General features: G+C 35.7%; 1 protein-coding gene across 16 annotated transcripts in view; it reads right to left on the bottom strand.

Annotated features, from left to right (window-relative positions):
- The window catches only part of FUT8 (fucosyltransferase 8), a 306,694-nt gene that overhangs the window by 95,983 nt on the left and 192,494 nt on the right, over positions 1-18,217 (bottom strand). For all 16 annotated transcript variants that reach the window (XM_053224571.1, XM_027065934.2, XM_053224574.1 and 13 more), the window contains 2 exons: positions 6,621-6,736; positions 6,343-6,505 (listed from right to left, as the gene is read on the bottom strand). In XM_053224571.1, coding sequence (XP_053080546.1) covers positions 6,343-6,505; positions 6,621-6,736 — 279 coding nt within the window. The remainder of the gene's footprint in view (positions 1-6,342; positions 6,506-6,620; positions 6,737-18,217) is intronic.

Genomic DNA, 18,217 nt, shown 5'->3' with positions numbered 1-18,217 from the left:
TGAGGAATCTCCATACTGTTTGCCAGAGTGGCTGCACCAGTTTGCATTCCTACCAGCAGTGCAAGTGTTCCCCTTTCTCTGCAACCTCGCCAACATCTGTTGTTTCCGGAGTTGTTAATGTTAGCCATTCTGACAGGTGTGAGTGAGGTGGCATCTCATTGTGGTTTTGATTTGTATTTCCTTGATGATGAGTGGAAAGAATCTTAAATTTAGTTCTTTGCTGATTCAATAATGTTTAGAAATTACCATCCTGCAAAATTTGTCATCTTTTAGCCAAAGATATAAGAATAAGCAAACAAAGTATATAGATCGTTACTGGGAAATATGGTGACTAAAATCCATTCTATAGAAATGATTGGTTTTCAGTGACTCTACTCTTAAATCAAATCTCCTAGAAGTGTCCTAAAAGCTGGAAATCTGGCCATCTTGGTTTTGACTATGAACTGATTGATCAAGAAATCTAGGAGATGAATGATGAATCTTAAGGCCTGGTATGAGGACAGGTCAAAGCCTGGGAAATGCAAAACCAGGCAAAAGACCAGCAGAATAGTGCTAGTCACTTGTGGGTGGAGTATAGATGCCTGAGAATAACCAGTAGACTAGAACAGAATCTATGATTCTGAGAGCAAGCCAGTTATGACAGGTGTCAAAACCTCTATTTCAAAAGCTGGGCTACATTTATATTCTTTGTATTTTTAGTTAATTTTCCTATTTCTATATTTTGATATCCCCAAAACTATTCTTAAATGTTTGAGTTTGTCTCAATTATGCTAATGAAGAACCACAAGTATTTTGTTTATACTGGATTCAAAACGTTAAAGATAGGAGCGCCTGGGGGGCTCAGTCAGTTGAGCGTCAGACTTCAGCTCAGGTCATGATCTCACACTCCGTGAGTTCAAGCCCCACATCGGGCTCTGTGCTGACAGCTCAGAGCCTGGAGCCCGCTTCAGATTCTGCGTCTCTCCCTCTCTCTGCCCCTCCCCCGCTCATGCTCTGTGTCTCTCTGTCTCAAAAATAAATAAAAACACTAAAAAAAAAAAAAAAAAAAAAAAACCTCTAAAAAAAAGTAATTTACAAAATGTTAAAGATAGAAATTCCCCCTCAGGGTCAGCACAGAGCAGATATAATTCAAGAAAATCCCAAGGTGAAGGAACTACCATTTATGAAGTAAATGTGACTAAGGGAGGCTATATTACAGAGTCTAACCCATAGGTAAATCTGGATCAAGAGCAAGAAAACTTATTTGGGTTTTGTCCAAGGCTGCTTTTACTATGATTTGCTCCTGGGGCAGAAATAAGCAGTACAAAGAATAAAAATGTGATCTAGAGACGGATAGGAAGACAATATTCCTTTTGCCTCCCTTGTCTCAAGGAGGAATTCTAAGATACCACCTCTTTTTGACAGCCCACATGGGTGGGGCGGGGCGGGGGGGCGGGGGAGTCCATAAGAGCAACAACAAAAATAGTTTATCATATGAGGCCATAATTATGCTACTTGGTGAGTGATGTCCACCAGGCTTATGTATAGGTCCCAAACCTTGAAATTCTTGCTGCTGAGCATTATGACAATTTCCCCTTACTTGTGCTTGCCCTGAAGCATCTAAGAGTTCTCTATTTATACCCTCTTATGAGGCTTTCCTTATGCAGGTCCCACTAGAGTCTACCAGAAACTACAATGTGTCAGTCACTGTGGAAGTTGTTTTATATATTTTCCCACATTTAATCAACATAATGTTATGATATAGGAATTATATCCCCATGTGTAAAAATAAAGAGAAAAATAAAGCTCAGAGAAGCTAAGTATTTAGCAATTAAGAAAAAGTATTTGAGGAGGGCACTTGTTGGGATAAGCACTGGGTGTTGCATGTAAACAATGAATCATAAGAAACTACCCCCAAAACCAAGAGCACACTGTATACACTGTATGTGAGCCAACTTGACAATAAATCGTATCAAAGAAAAAAGAAAAAATATTTTGGAGAAAAATAGCTCAGCCACTTACTTGTGTAAACTATCTGATTTCTCTAGGCCTGAGTATAACTTCATTTATCAAATAGAGAATAATAATGATTGCCTCAAAGTATTACTATGCTGATAAAATAATGAATGGAGAGCCTTTATCATAATAACTGCCATGAAGGAAATCCTTAATAAGTAACTATTTTTAATGTCTAATCATTCTTGAGTTTGGAAATCACATCCAGGGAGATGTAAGGTCGGGAGGGCGGGGAGGCAAAAAACAGAATCAAAGTCATTAGATGAGATGTCTTTTTCCACCTTTAGATACTCCTTCCAATGCAAACTTTATTTTAGAGGAAGATGTCTCCTTACGGAAGATGGAGAATCATGATCTGGCTGATAAAGACTAAGTGATGAGAAAATTAAGGACAACTTCATAGGACAAGATCTCCCTTTGTCCATGGATATTTGGAGGTATGTTCTAGCACCACTTAAAAATATACCTGGATTCCTTAGGAGAAAGACAATCATACAAAAACATTTTGGCCAAAGGAATTAACAACTGAAGAAAGAGCATCTACCTTCCAGTTTAATGTAAGTCTCAATCAAATCACATCTCAAAGGTCTTCATTCCTTCTTCTGTGTATGTGAGTGTGTATGAAATAAAAAACAAAGAATAGCTTAATTTTTCAAGAGTGGAAATATCATTTCTTTGACCTTTCAAAGACAGTCTAGTAGAGTTTACCTTAAACAGAGAGGGAAAACACAAACTACTGTACCACAATAGCTATGATCAGCAATTCTGATTATACAAACTGTAAGCTATTAACCTACCAATCTTCCCTGCAACGAGATATTGCACGCCTTATCTGAGTTGAAGTCCTTTCCGTTGCTACATAAACCCCTATACACAATATCAAAAGGCCAATCAGCATAATTAGGTATAATTAGCATTTATCACTTGGGAAACATCTCACCTCAGTCTTACCAAAGCTGCGTTATGTATTACTGATAATGAGATGATGCAGACCAGGCAGGGACAATGAGATTGTTGTTTCACCAGATTATTTCTCAGTAATTTCAGTCTAGTTAATTGAGAAATAGTTCATCAGCCCTGTAAGCCCTCCTGTCCTTTAGTTTGAAGTTTAATAATTGCTATAATCTAAAATCAGAAAGAAGTAGTTCTAGTAACTATCTCATAAACATAGTGTCTGACAACGTAAGGAATGCAAAAGACCCAAAGCAACAGTGGTTAAGTTAAATATGTCTTGGGCAACCCAACATGGTGATAAGCAGAATTTTCAATGATATCCCCAGAGGTTGAAAGACAAATATATACAGCTATAAATCCAAGTACTGAACCTATACTATGACACAAATAATAAAATCACAATCACAAAAATAATCACTCTAAACTGCTAATCTCCCTCATTATTTCAAAAAGACAGGCCACAGTCAATTTATGATCAATGATGTTCAAAAACAGCAGGTAAATTTGCCTCTATTACCATGAAATATGGTAATATATTATCACTAGAATGAAACTGTCACTTGAAAATCTAGTTTGGCAGTGTCTTATAAATTAAATAGACACTCAACATATGACACACAAATCCCACTCTGGATATTAATCCAAAAGGAATGACAATACGTTTCTGCAAACATGTATGTTAGTGTTTATGGTGGCTTTATTCATAAGCAACAAAACATATAAACAACCCAATGTCCTTCAACTGGTGAATGGATAAACTATCTGTGGTACATCCGTACAATGGAATATTACTTAGCAGTAAAAAGAATGAACTATCAATACGCAAAACAACATGGGTGAATCTCAGATGCATTATGCCAAGTGAAAGAAACCACACTCAAAAAGCTACATAATATGTGACTGCATTTACATAAAATTCTGGAAAAGGCAAAAAATAGGGATAGGAACAAACCTAATGACTGCCAAGGACTGAGGGTGGGGAGGTGCTGACTACAAAGGAGCATGAAGAAACTTCTCAGGGCTGCAGAATGTTCTGTATCTTGATTCTGGGGTGTGCTAACAAAACTGAAAGCATTTGTACATAAATTATGTCACAATAAAACTGATTTAGAAAGGGGGAAAAAAAAAGAGGATCAGCGTTTATATCAGAACAAAGTTCTAAGAAAGAAAAAACCCTTTGAAGAAACAAGAGCCCATAAATGTCTTTCCTATTATTGATGTCTTTCTGAACCAAAAGATGACAAGAGTGATTCAGAGGGAAAGTTGAATGAAAACATTGACAGACTCAACTTCTAACTGACTTATCGGAGAACACAGGCTTTTAGACAACCTATACATTATATTTGGGTAAGTGTAAAAATGAAACAGGGATTTTTACGTAATTTAAAAATCACCAGAGGGAAACACAAAACTGTTTTAATTTTAATTCTTACACCTAAAAATCTTGAAAATGATCAGTAAGATGGCATATTCTGCACACATACAGATCCTCTCCACTGTACATTCATAACTGTAGGGTTATTTCTCCAATGTCTGGCTACGCTTTTTCATTATTGTATCACTGCATTCTACCACAGCTGCCTGCAGTTACATTCCTACCCTGTGAAGCTGCATCCCAAGTTCCTTATAATTTCTGCTTAAAGACAGTAAAAGAAATCGCCTGGGGAAACTTGGATATCTTTCCATTTTTATTTTCAGTGAAATATTTAACATGTACTGAAAGGTGGTGTCAGAATCCTAATATACTTAAAACAAAATTCAACTTACAAAAAATTTAACATCGATTTATATCAACTTTAGGGCCCAACTTTTTTCATGTGTACATTTGCATATATTTTTCCATTTCTACATACAGTCATAAAATATATGCACAAAAATAATTCTTTAAATAATGATTTCAATCTAGAAAATATATGAAGATTAAATTCAAGCAATTTAATTAAATCACTCAAACTTTAAACACTAAGAAGTCAATAGCAAAATTCTCCTTTAAATACCACATAGTCTGCCCAACTCAAACCCTCTTCAGATCTGCCTTTCCCTATAAAATTGCAATAAGTAAAGCATACAAGCACACAGCTCCAATTAACAGAATCATGCCTAGAATTAGTCAGCATTTGGTCTAATGGTCTAAGTATGGCTAAAATTTTCAAAGGGACTGCTGAATGCGTGGCCTAATAATTCAATGCCCCTAATAATTCAGGAGCCCCTAATGATTCAATGCCCTTCTGCTTACTTCTCTAGATTAATGCTAAAATGATCCAATAAACTGGTGGATTTTATTTGTAATTTCACTTAAAATAGCAGAGCAATATTTCAAAATCCCTACAATATTGCTGATGATGTAAATATATATGAATCTCTCGATTGTGGGGTAATTCTTTTCCTCTTCACAGTGGTAGGTTGTGTTAATACAACAATTTTTCTTTTACTGTTCACTAATGAGACAGTAATTGCCATGAGACTCCTACTGGGATAGACTTGTATATATAATAAGCCTAAGGACAGATTTCATTGTATTTATAATGATTTTCAGATATACTGTGTTCTGCATGAATACATCAGTACCAAAAGGTTTTCTTTTCTATGGAAGATAAACTGCATATTTTCAGAAATGTGCAAACAGGAGAAATAAATTTAACTAGGGAGATTTCAGATTCTTATGTCTAGTAACTAAGTAGAAAAATAAATAAAAGAATGCTCCTTTGTATCAAAAACCTGTTAACTTTTCGTTAGAAATCTGAAAAAGGTGCTATTTCAAAGTTTTTAATGTTTGAATTAGAAACGTAACTGCCAGCTTCAGTATGAGTTCCAATGTACTATAATGTAAAACTACATACACCACTTCAATTATTGATTGTATATGAAGGATATTTACAAGAAGATATTTTAATGTATTACTGGCTGACATCACTACCTTCAGAGTTTACTTAGGGTTATAAAGATATCTAGAAATACATTTTAAATAATATTTTCCAGTGATATATTCTAGTTGATCATTTGGGAATTGTTGTCCTTGAAACCTCAGGTACTCTTCTGCTCTTAAATATGGTAGGTGTCACTTACCATTCAGCAGGGAAATGAACAAGAGTTCCAGTTTATATTCTTAGATTATAATCTCTACCAAAGCCCAAATGAAATGTAAAAAATGAATGGCACGTGGAATGCCTGGGTGGCTCAGTCAGTTAATCATCTGACTCTTGGTTTTGGCTCAGGTCATGATCTCGCAGTTCATGGGCTAGCCCCATGTCAGGATCTGTGTTGACAGTGTTGAGCCTGTTTAGGATTCTCTCTCTCCATCTCTCTCTCTGCCCCTCCCCCTCTCATAGGGCCTCTGTTTCTCTCAAAATAAATAAATAAAAACTTAAAAAAAAAAAAAGAAAAGAATAGCACCTTTCACGATGTCCCAAATCTGACAGAAATTCATCTGCATGACTTTGGAGTTCATTTCCTTCTAAATTCTTTAATTTCTTCAATTCACTTTGTAGAAAAAACCAGAGCTCTTTAGCTCCATTTTCAATCCTCCTCCTTAGGATTTCATGATCTTTCCCCAGACCTGCAGTCAAAGAATAAATAGTATCAGTATTCCCAACATTTTGATGAAGGAAAATTTTAATTATTTGTGGTAATATCAATATACTAAAGCAGAAAAACACTGTATAATCACCTACCATTTCTAGTTTGTTTCTTATAATTTTCAATCTGCTCTTTGGCCTTCAAAAGCTGCTCTTCTAAAGCACGAACCCTTCCTGAGGCTGGTCCCTGATCAATGGGGCCTTCTGGTATCCTGTAGTTTAGAAAAGATAATGCAAACATTTAGCTTATAAATTATGTAACAAAATTAAAGCTTACTTTGCTACAACATATTTATTGGTGACTCTAGGAGGCACAAACCATACATTACAATCAGGAAATAAAGTTTTCTCTCCAAACAATGGAATGATACTGAACAGAAACAGAAAAAAATTAATCTAGCTCAGAGATCTATGATCTTCTAGGAATAAAGGAACCTTTAGAACTGTGTCCTAAAAACTCTCATCATATTACTTAGAAAAATATCATCATCAGTGGCAAAGTGGTCAATTCTTCATTAGTATCAAGAGCAACAAAGGTAAAGGAGAGGGTGACAAAAAGCTTAAGGGAAATAAGAAAACATGTGTCTGAACATATACCTGTGTTCAAATAGCAAATACAAATTATTTCTGAATTAATCACAATATCAGGCTATGTAAATCTGTGTTCCAATTCATGAACTCATGACCTTAGATTACTAAGTATTGGTTTTATAGAAGGAAAAGACAAGAGTAGAAGATGAAGTATACCAGAAAAAAGATGAATATTAATATCCTGTTTGTTTCCAGCAGAAATGAAAAATGCCAATTAACAATATAAAATGTTGGAACACAGCAGAACAAGTCTGGGGTCTCTTGTTTACATTATTAACATATCTGTACAACTTCTTTCCAAACTGTACTTGTTTCTAACATGTTTTGTTTTTATATGGCTTTGGCAGTATTCTGTACTCCATTCTGGCTACAAAAGGTGTCTACATCCTAATCCTGGAGCTTACAAATGCTCCCTTACATGGCACAAAAACCTTGAAATGTGTGATTAAGTTAAGAATTTTGAGATGGGGAGATAGTCCTGGATTATCCAGGTGGACCCTGATTGTAATTACAAGTATTCTTATAAGAGAGAGGCAGAGGGAGATTTCATCCCAAGAGAGGAGAAGATTGTGTGGCTATTAGCTTTAAAGATGGAGGAAGGGGTCATGAGCAAAAATACGAGGAATGCAGCTTTAGAAGCTGAGAAAAGCAAGGAAACAGATTCTCCCCTACAGTTTCCCAGAGGAATGTGGTCCTGCTGACACTGTGGCTTTGGCCCAGTTAAACTCATTTCAGACATCTGATGTCCCAAACTGTTAAGAGAATAAATTTTCATTGTTTTAAGCCACAAAGTGGTATCTGTTATAGTGGCAATAGGAAACTAACACACATACACACATATATATAAACACATACATACATACATTTGCATAATTATTATGAATATTAAATAATGGCTGATTTTTCTTCCAAAATCTATAAAAGAACTCAGTGTTTGGCAATAAACTATCAGGACAATAAACTATCTGGGCTCAGTCATGTTAAAGATGAGCTATAATCTCGAAATATCTGGGTATGTATTCTTACCATTACAATCATTTTAAGGGAACTTAATTTTTTTTTAACGCTTATTTATTTTTGAGAGAGGCAGACAGAGAATGAGCAGGGGAAAGGCAGAGAGAGAGGGAGACACAGAATCCAAAGCAGGTTCCAGGCTCTGAGCTGTCAGCACAGAGCACAATATGGGCTCAAACTCACGAAACGTGAGATCATCATGACCTGAGCCAAAGTCGGACGCTTAACTGACTGAGCCACTCAGGTGTCCTGGGAACTTAATTTTTAAAATATACTTAGCAGAACTTAAATTCAGATGTCAGCTTAGTCCTTTGATGCAAAGACACTAACGCAGATTTTTTATACCTTTTCTTACATTTTTTTATATAATAAGACTACAGAGGCCAAATTAACTATTACTTACCTATACCACTTCAGTATACATGTTTAGTAAAGAAGCTCTAGCAGTGTAACAAGGTATTCTATAGTTGTATGCATTAACACTGAATGGGAGCATGAAAAATAACCATTCTCTAATCATGAGTATCCCAGGCTACAAAATTTGAATTATAAAGCCTTCATTTGTATACATACAAAGTGAATAATGATACAATAAGTAGAGCTGTTAGGTGCACAATTACCCAATTTATAAGCTCAAATGTGTGTACATTCATAAATGAGGCATTTCCTGGTATCTAGTTTTTAAAATTTGGCTCCTAATCTCTTTCTGAATTAGATGGCTGATTTCAAGGAAATAATTTGAAAACAGAATAAAACTACTACCTCTTGAAAGTAGTCAAGGAATTAATCTTGACAACAATATGTCATAAGACAAGAATGTCGTTTCCCTTAATGACACAAAATCTCAGACGATACAAAGATATGTCTAGGTTCTCTGTTTTATCTCATTTCTTCATATACTGATGGAAAAACATCAAGGTAAAACAGGCAAGAAAAAAATAGCATAAAATGATTTCAGCAGATTTCCATTAAGTATTAAATCTAATCTAATTTTAGTAAAACATACATAATAAATAAGTGATAGTACATTATTATATATAATATAGTAAATACATAATATAATTATATTAAATACATAAGTGGCATTACATTATTATATATAATAATCTAATCCAACTGTGGATAAACTGTAGGTAAAGAAAAGTAATGGAGAAGCCAGTAAAAAAAACAGTACACAATAAAGACTATTCTTTCTAAAATGTATCAAGAAAAGAGTCAATCTGAAAGGACATTATCTGAATATTTGGGAATTGAATGTTGTTCTTTTTTTTATTATTATTATCATACTCACTTTGCAAAAGATATATAGGACATCTTCTGGCCAAGATGAAGCAACAGAGATTAAATTTACCATAATGCCCAAAACCAATGAAAACCCAGACAAAATATATGAAACAATGATTTAATAAACCGGTTTAATTACTGACTAGAATCAGGAGAAAGACATCAGAAAGACAGCAAAATAGGTAGTTCCCAACTTTGGTCCCCTTCAGGGAAAGGGCAACTAGCAACTATCTATAAATATTTGTCAAGATTCCAGAACATGGGGGTGAGGCTGAAGCAACCCCTTGGACAAGAAAAACATTAGAAGGATAAGAGGAGCGATTTCACTTTGACTGCACTGCTCCTCCTCCAGGTCAGTGCAGTGCTACACAAGGGGTTCTCCCTGGACCTACACCTTCTCCAGCGAGAAAAGGAGGAGAGCAAAGGGGACATCAAGCTTCCCTAGCATTCCTGATGCTTCCTGGGAGGCCCACTTAAGTACTGCCTCATGGAGAGTACGGTGGGAATCAGCTACAAGACAGAGAAGGGGAGAATGACTCACAGCAACAAATGTGCAGATCTCGGCTGACTGCATTCCTATTGGTGGTAGAGCCTGAGAAGAGATCCCAACTCCTGGCTCTGATCATTTGCAGAGCTGAGCCAATGCCCCCAACTGGCCAGGGAGCTTAAATGGCAGTTCTGAATGGTTTGGGTCCCTGGCTAGAGGGACAACTCAGTGAGGAGCCCTACCTACACAAGGAGCAAGTCAGCAACCCTGCTCAAATGCTGAGCATAGCCTCCAGCCCCACTTAAGCAGGAAGGCAGCTCTAAGCCGCTGGGCCTCTGCAGCACATCCTACGGCCCACCAGAGCAGAGAAACAAGTCAGTGGGCACACTTAACTGCTGAGCATAGCCTCCAGCCCCACCCAACAGGGAAGCCTAACCAAAGACATGGTCAGCCATGGGCAGCATACAACACATCCTATGGCCTGCCTAGGCAGGAAAGCAAGTCAGTAGCCCCACCAAACTGCTCAGTGTAGCCTTCATAACCTCCAGCCATTCCTGACCAGGAATCCTGACCAGGGATTGAAGCAGCCACAGAGCCCATTCTACAGCTCCATTCAGGTAGGGAGCCAAGCCCAGCAGCACCACCCTACTGTTGAACATAGCCTCCAGCCCTATCTCACGAGGCTGCCCAGCCAGAGACCCTGGACAGCTCTGGAGCCCAACCTGACAGCCCTACCCAACAGCACAGATAGCCTACAGCCCCATCCAATTGCTGAGTATAGCTTGCAGACTCACCCTGACAGAATGCTCAGCCAGCCACCTCACCTAATCACAAAGCATAGCCTGTAGCTCCACCTGCCCAGTGAACCCAGTGCAACCCTGCCTGACCATGGAGCACAGCCTTCAGCTCCATCCAACTGTTGGGTAGCTGGCAGCCCTACCCAACCAGGAAGTCCAGCAAGACACACTGTCAAATAGCAGAGCATAGCCAGTACCCTGCTCAATCGCAGGAGCCTAGCTTGTAGCCCCATCCAATTTGGGGGTACAGCCTACAGCCCCACCTGATCAAGGAGCACAGCCTGAGTGAGTTCCAATCTGATTGCAAAACTGTGTATGGCCTTAATTGAATGTAGAGTCCAGCCAGTGGCACCATCAGGCCAGAGGGCACAGCCTGGGGACCTCAACTGACCAGAGGCAATTGCAGAGGTCAGCATGTGGCCTTACCCAATCACAGAGTGCAACCAGCAGCACCATCCTACCAGGAAACATAGCATGCAACCTGCCTAACCATATGTGATCGCAAAGCTCAGGAAGTAGTTCTATGTGAACACAGATACAAGCCAGCAGTTATGCTTGAATGCAGAGCCCAGCCATCAGACCCACCTGACTTGCAGAACAATGGCAGGTCCCCTGACCAACCTCAGAACATAGACATTGGCCCCATCCAACTAGAGACCCTGAGAGAAAGCACTGCTTGCCCGAAGCTGCTACCAGCTGCCTGTCCAGAACCTCTAGCTGAGCCAAATGGTGAAGGACTTTCCTTGCTGAAGCAAGCCTATAAAGGCTCATTGCTCAAATGAGCAAATACCAAAATAAGAATATGAGAATCAGGACGAATCAGGTAAACATGATACCACCAAAGGAAACTAATAAAGTTCTAATAACTAACCTTAAAGAAATAAAGACCTATTAACTGTGTAAAAAAGAATTCAGAATAATCCTCTTAAAGGAATACAGTAACTACAAGATAACACAGACAACTAAACAAAATTAGGAAAACAATACATAAACAAAATGGGAGGTTCAACAAAGAAACAGAAACCATAAAAAAAAAAAAAAAGCAATTCTAGAGCTTGAAAATTCAATAATTTAACTGAAGAATTCAATAGAGAGCTTCTGACCAAGAAGAAGAAAGAATGAGTGAATCTGAAGCAGGTCATTTGAAATTATCCAATCAAAGGAGCAACACAGAAAATTTTTAAAAAGTGAAGAAAGACTACATGAATTATGAGATTCCATAAAATAAATAATTTATAATTACTGGAGTCCTCCAGTAAGGAAAAGAGAAAGCGACAAAAAGAAATAACTTCCCAAATCTGGTGAGATATCTGGACATCCAACTTCATACAGCTTGAAAGACCCCATATAGTTTCAACCCAAAAAAATCTTCTCTAAGACACATTATGATAAAACTATCTAAAATCAAAGACAGAAAATTTTTAAAGCAGCAAGAGAAAAGAAAAAATCCTCACATATAAGGGAACCTCCACAAGGCTATCAGTGGCTTTCTCAGCAGAACCTTACAGGTCAGGAGAGAGTGGGATAATATATTCAAAGTACTGTAAGAAAAATAATACCAATTAAGAACACTTTATGTAGCAAAGCTGTCCTTCAAAAATGATGTAGAGACAAAGAATTTTTAAGAGCAACAAAAACTGAGGGAGTTCATCACCACCAGACCAGGTTTATAAGAAATGCTAAAAGTTCTTCAAGCTGAAAAGATGCTGATTAGTAACATAAAAATATATAAAAATATAAAACACAGTGGTAAAGGAAAGTCTATAACCAAACTCAGAATACTACAGTACTGTAATACGGTAGTGTTTTAATAATTTCATTCTGGCATAAAAGTTAAAAGATTTTTAAATACAATTTTTCGTTAACCCTTAACACAATATAAAAGTGTATAATTGTTACATCAAAAACAGAAAATGTGGGGAAGGAGTAAAAGAGTAGAGTTGTTTTGTTTTGTTTTGTTTTGTTTTCTGGTATGATCAAACTTAAGTTGTAATCAGCTTAAAATAGACTGTTTTACCTGTAAGATGTTTCATATAACACAAAACAAAAGCCAACAGTAGATATACAAAAGAGAAGAGAAGAGAATCAAAGAATACCACCAAGTAAAATCACTGATCACAAAGTAAGACAGCAAGAGAGGAAGAAAGAGGAAAAAAAAACCCTACAAAATAGCCAGAAATGGTAAGTGTTTACCTACCAGTAAGTGCTTTAAATGTAAATAGATTAAATTCTCCAATCAAAAGGAATAGAGTGGCTGAATGGCTAAAACAAACAAACAAAAAGCAAAAACAAAAAAAAAAAAACACAAGATCTAAGTATATGCTGCTTACAATACTTAACATCAGATTTATAGGCACAGATAGGCTTACAGTGAAAGGATGAAAAAAGATATTCCATGAAAATGGTAACCAAGAGACAGCAGGGATAGCTATACTTATACCAGACAAAATAGACTTTAAGTCAAAAACTATAACAAAAGACAAAGAAGTTCATTATAAAATGGTAAAGGAGTCAATCCTTCAAGAGCCTATAACAATTGTAAATTTATATGCACCTAACATTATAGCAACTAAATATATTAAGCGAATATTACCAGACCTGAGGGGAGAAATAGACAGCAATAGATAGTAGGTCCCAGTATTGTAGGGCTCCCACCTCCAACAATAGATTGATCATCTGAACATAAAATCAATAAGGAAATACTGGACTTGAACTATACTTTTGACAAAATGTGCCTCACAAACATATACAGAATATTCCAAACAATAGCAGCAGAATACATATTTAAGCGCATAGGGAACATTCTCCAGACAGATCATATTTTAGGTCACAAAAAATGTCTTAGTAAATTTAGTAGATTGAAATCATACCAAGTATCTTTCCTGACCAAACAGTATGAAACTAGAACCAGCTAACAGGAGAAAAACTGAAAAATTCACAAATATGTGAAAATAAAAAAAACACACTCCTGAACAAAAAATGGGCCAAAGAAAAAAATTAAAAAGGAAATTAAAAAATATCAAATGAAAATGGAAAAACAACATACCAAAACATAGGGGATACAGAAAAGCAGATCTAAGACGGAAGATAGTAGGGATACATACTTACATTAAGAAAAGACAGATTCGAATAAACAAACTAAATTTATATTTTAAGGAAACAGGAAAAGAACAAACTAACCCCAAGCAAGCAGAAGGAAGGAAATAACAAAGATCTGAACAGAAATAAATGCAATAGAGAAGAGGAAAACCGTAAGATAACTCAATGAAACTAAAAGTTGGTTTTTTTAAAAGATAAAGAAAATTGACAACTCTTTACCTAGATTTACCAAGAAAAAAAAAGAATAAAAAAAAAAAAATAGAGGTTTTTCAGAGCTCTTTACAAGGGGACTTGGTAAGACATTGTAGCAGACCAACAGCTGCAGTTGCCATTTTTCTGTCTTCGGCTTCACAATGTTTCCCATGGCCAAAATATGCTCTAAGTGGTCTCCCAGTTCAAAACATTCAGCCAATAATGGCAAGGTAGAAAGGACCACCTGATTTCCATGACAAATATGTTAATGCTCTATTAGCTAGTGGGGTCACCTTCTGTGTTGCAGCAACACAAATCAGAATAGAATGAAACCTATCCCCTGTTGGCAGAGTCATCCCAAAGGAATGAAGAGATCAGTAATCATCCCAGCTGGTGTAATAACTCGATTGTTTCAAAACCAACTTATAATGGATGCCAAGTGAAAGCACTGTGCACCCATCAAAATATATAGCATGACTGAAGAAATAGTGTACATTTAAAATCTTAAGAGATGAAAGAGAAGAAGTTACAACCGATACCACAGAAATTCAAAGAATCGTAAGAGATTATTATGAATAATTATATGCGAACAAACTGGACAACCTAGGAGAAATGAATACATTCCTAAAAACATACATCCTGTCATGACATGGATTAAGAAGAAATAAAAAATTTAATAGACTAATAATGAATAAGAAGATTGAGCAATCAACCAAAAACCTCCTAACAAAGAAAATTCCAGGACCAGATGGCTTCAAGGACAAATTCTACAAAACATTTAAAAAAAATTAATGCCAATCCTTTTCAAACTGTCCCAGAAAACTGAAGAAAGGGAACACTTCCAAACTCATTTTACAAGGCCAGCATCACCCTGCTACTGGAGCCAGATAAGGACACTACAAGGAAAGAAAACTACCAGCCAATATCGCTGATGAATATAGATGAAAAAAATTCTCAAAAAAATTTTTAGCAAATACTAGCAAACCAAATTAAACAGCACTTTAAACGGATCATATACCATGATCAAGTGGGATTCATCCCTGGGATGCAAGGATGGTTCAATATATGCAATGAGTAAATGTGATACATCACATTAACCGAATAAAATATAAAAATCATATGATTATCTCAAAAGATTCTGAAAAAGAATTTGATATAATTCAACATTCTTTCATGGTAAGATGTCTTAACAAAGTGGGTGTAGGAGAAATGTACCTCTACATAATAGAGGCCACATATGACAAGCCTACAGGTAAAAGGTTGAAAGTTTTTAGGAAAAAGTGTCTTTGCTTGCAAATGATTTAACTTTGTATATAAAAAAATCCTAAAGACTCCATAAAAAAACTGTTAGAACTAATCAATAAATTCAGTAAAGTAGCAGGATACAAAAGTAACATACAAAAACCAGCTGCATTTCTACACACAAATAATGATACATCAGAAAAAAAATTTTTTTTAAATCCACTTACAGTAGCATCAGAAAATATAAAATACTTAGGAATAAAAGGGAGTTGAAAGATTTGTACACCAAAAACTCTGATAAAAGAAATGGAAGAGGACACAAACAAATAGAAAATTTCTCGTGTTCTTAAATCATAAAAATTAACATTGTAAATGCCCATACTACCCAAAACACAATCCTTGTCAAATTCCCATGACATTTTTCACAGAAAAAAAAAAAAATCCTAAAATTTGTATGGAAACACAAATGACACTAAAGATAAAAAATACTAAGAATGAACAAACCTGAAGGCATCGCCTTTCCTCATTTCAAACTATATTACAAACCTGTAGAAATTAAAGCAGCACGGTATGGCATAAAAATAGATATACAGACCAATGGAAGAGAATCAGGGGCTCAGAAATAAGCCCTTGCATATGCATCAACTAATATTTGACAAGGGAGCCAGGAAACTCAATGGGAAAAGGCTAGTTCTCTTCAAGAAATGATGCTGAGAAAACTGGACAACCATACACAAAAGAATGGAATTGGACCCCTCCCTTAACCACCACTTATAAAAAGTAACTAAAAATGTATTAAAAACTTGAAAGGCCTGAAACCATAAAAGTCTAGAGGAAAACATAGGGAAAAAATGACATTGATCTAGGCAATGATTTTTTGGATATGACACCAAAAGCAAAAATCAACAATTAGGACTACATCAAATTAAAAAGCTTCTACACAGCAGCCAAAATGATCAACAGAATGAAAAGGCAATCTACTGAATGGGAGAAAATATGTACAAACCATACAGCTGATAAGGGGCTAATATCAAAAATCTATAAAATACTCATTCCATGGATCAAATAATCAGAAGTATTCCTTTTAAAGTTCAGAACAACAGAAGAAATGTCGGTCATAACTGGTTCTATTCACCACTGTGCTGAAAATATCAGCCAAGGTAGTAAGAAGGATGTAAGTCAGTCATAGAAAAGGAAGAAACCACTGTGTTATTCACAGATGATATGATCCTTAATGTAGAAAATCCAAGATAATCTACAAATTAATTACACTAAGAGAGTTTAGGGGAATTTCTAGATGCAATATTAAGATATAAAAATTAGTTTAATGTTCCTAAACAACAATAAGCACAAATTACAAAATGTATCTTTAAAAAAATATCACTTTTAAAATAGCAATAAAAAAATAATAAAGTACTAGGGAATAAATCTAACAAAAAAGCAATATGATTTGTATGGGGGGAAAATACATTTTTCTGAAGAAGTAACTTCCCCAAATCGATCTATATATTAAGATGCAATACTAATAAAAATTACCAAAAAAATGTAATTGACTTTGACAAGGTGATCCTAAAATTCATATGAAAAACCAAAATCCCCAAATAGATTATGTAATTTTGCAAAATAATAATTTAAACAATGTGGTATGGCATAAGGTCAGATAAATAGACTAATGGAATAGAATAAAGCACTTAGAAATAGATCCCAGCATGTATGACAGAGGGATCTTCTAAATTACTAGGGAAAAGATAAATTATTCAATAAATGATCACTAAGACTTCTGGCTTCCTACTTAGAAAATATGAAAATTAAATAATCTGACAATTAAAACATTAAAATTTTACATTCTTCAAGATCTTGGGAAAGAGACAAATTTGAAAAATAAGATTTTAAAAGCACAAACCATAAAAAGAAATATTGATAAATCTGAGTGCCCTGAATAAGAATTTCTATGCAATATACAGTTTATGCACAAGTCACAGATGGAAAGAATGGAAAACACCTAATTATTTTCTAGATTATATACAGAACTTCAAATCTACCAAAAAAAAAAAAAAAAAAAAAGACAATCTCAGAGAAAAATGTGCAAAGTATACGATAATAGATAAGGACTTCACTGATTAATACTCTTGAGAAGTGGTCAACTTTAAAGTTTTACTAAACAGGATATTCAAATTAAAACAGAGATACCATGTCTCTGTTATATCACACAAAAAGCGTGATACTGAATGTTTGTGAGGATATAGAGCAGTGTTTGGAACTACCATATTAGTTTGCTAGGGATGCCATAACAAAATACCATAAACTAGTGGCTTAAACAATTTCCCCACAGTTATGAAGGCTAGAAGTCCAAAATCAAGGTTTGGTTTCTTCTGAGGCCTCTGTCTTTGACCTGTAGATATCCACCTTCTAATGTGTGCTCACACGGTCTTTCTTCTGTGTGAGTGACTCCCTGACGTTTGTTTTGTGTATCCAAATATCCTCTTCTTGTAAGGATACCAGTTAAATTGTTTCAGGGCCATTGTTTAATGGCCTTGTTTTAGCTAATAACCTCTTAAAAAGCCCTACTCCAAATATAATCACATTCTGAGCTACTAGGGGTTAAGACTTCAACATATAAATCTGAGGGGCAGCAGAGACACAATTTAGCCCATAACATATAATAAGGGTAAAGAGGTAAAATTAGAAGAATTCATTTATAAAACACTGTGAAATTACTCCAAAGTCAAAGGTGCACATATATTAAGACTCAGCATATGTCCTTCCAGATAATGACCCTACAGAAAACTTTAGCACACATGAACACAAGGAGATACGCACAAGGAGACACTTGCTATTCATCAATAGAGTAACAGGTGTATCTCCAAGTATTACTTAAGCAAAATCTTGCACAAGTATCACAAATGCTGAATGAAAAAAGTCACAGAATAATAAATATATATGTAGCAAGAAACATTCAAATAAATCTTTAAAACACATAAACAACA

Source organism: Acinonyx jubatus, chromosome B3, assembly GCF_027475565.1.
Source record: "Acinonyx jubatus isolate Ajub_Pintada_27869175 chromosome B3, VMU_Ajub_asm_v1.0, whole genome shotgun sequence".
NCBI classification, from domain to species: Eukaryota; Metazoa; Chordata; class Mammalia; order Carnivora; family Felidae; genus Acinonyx; species Acinonyx jubatus.
The sequence above is the reverse complement of the archived record's forward strand: the minus strand, read 5'-3'. Positions and strand labels throughout refer to the sequence as shown.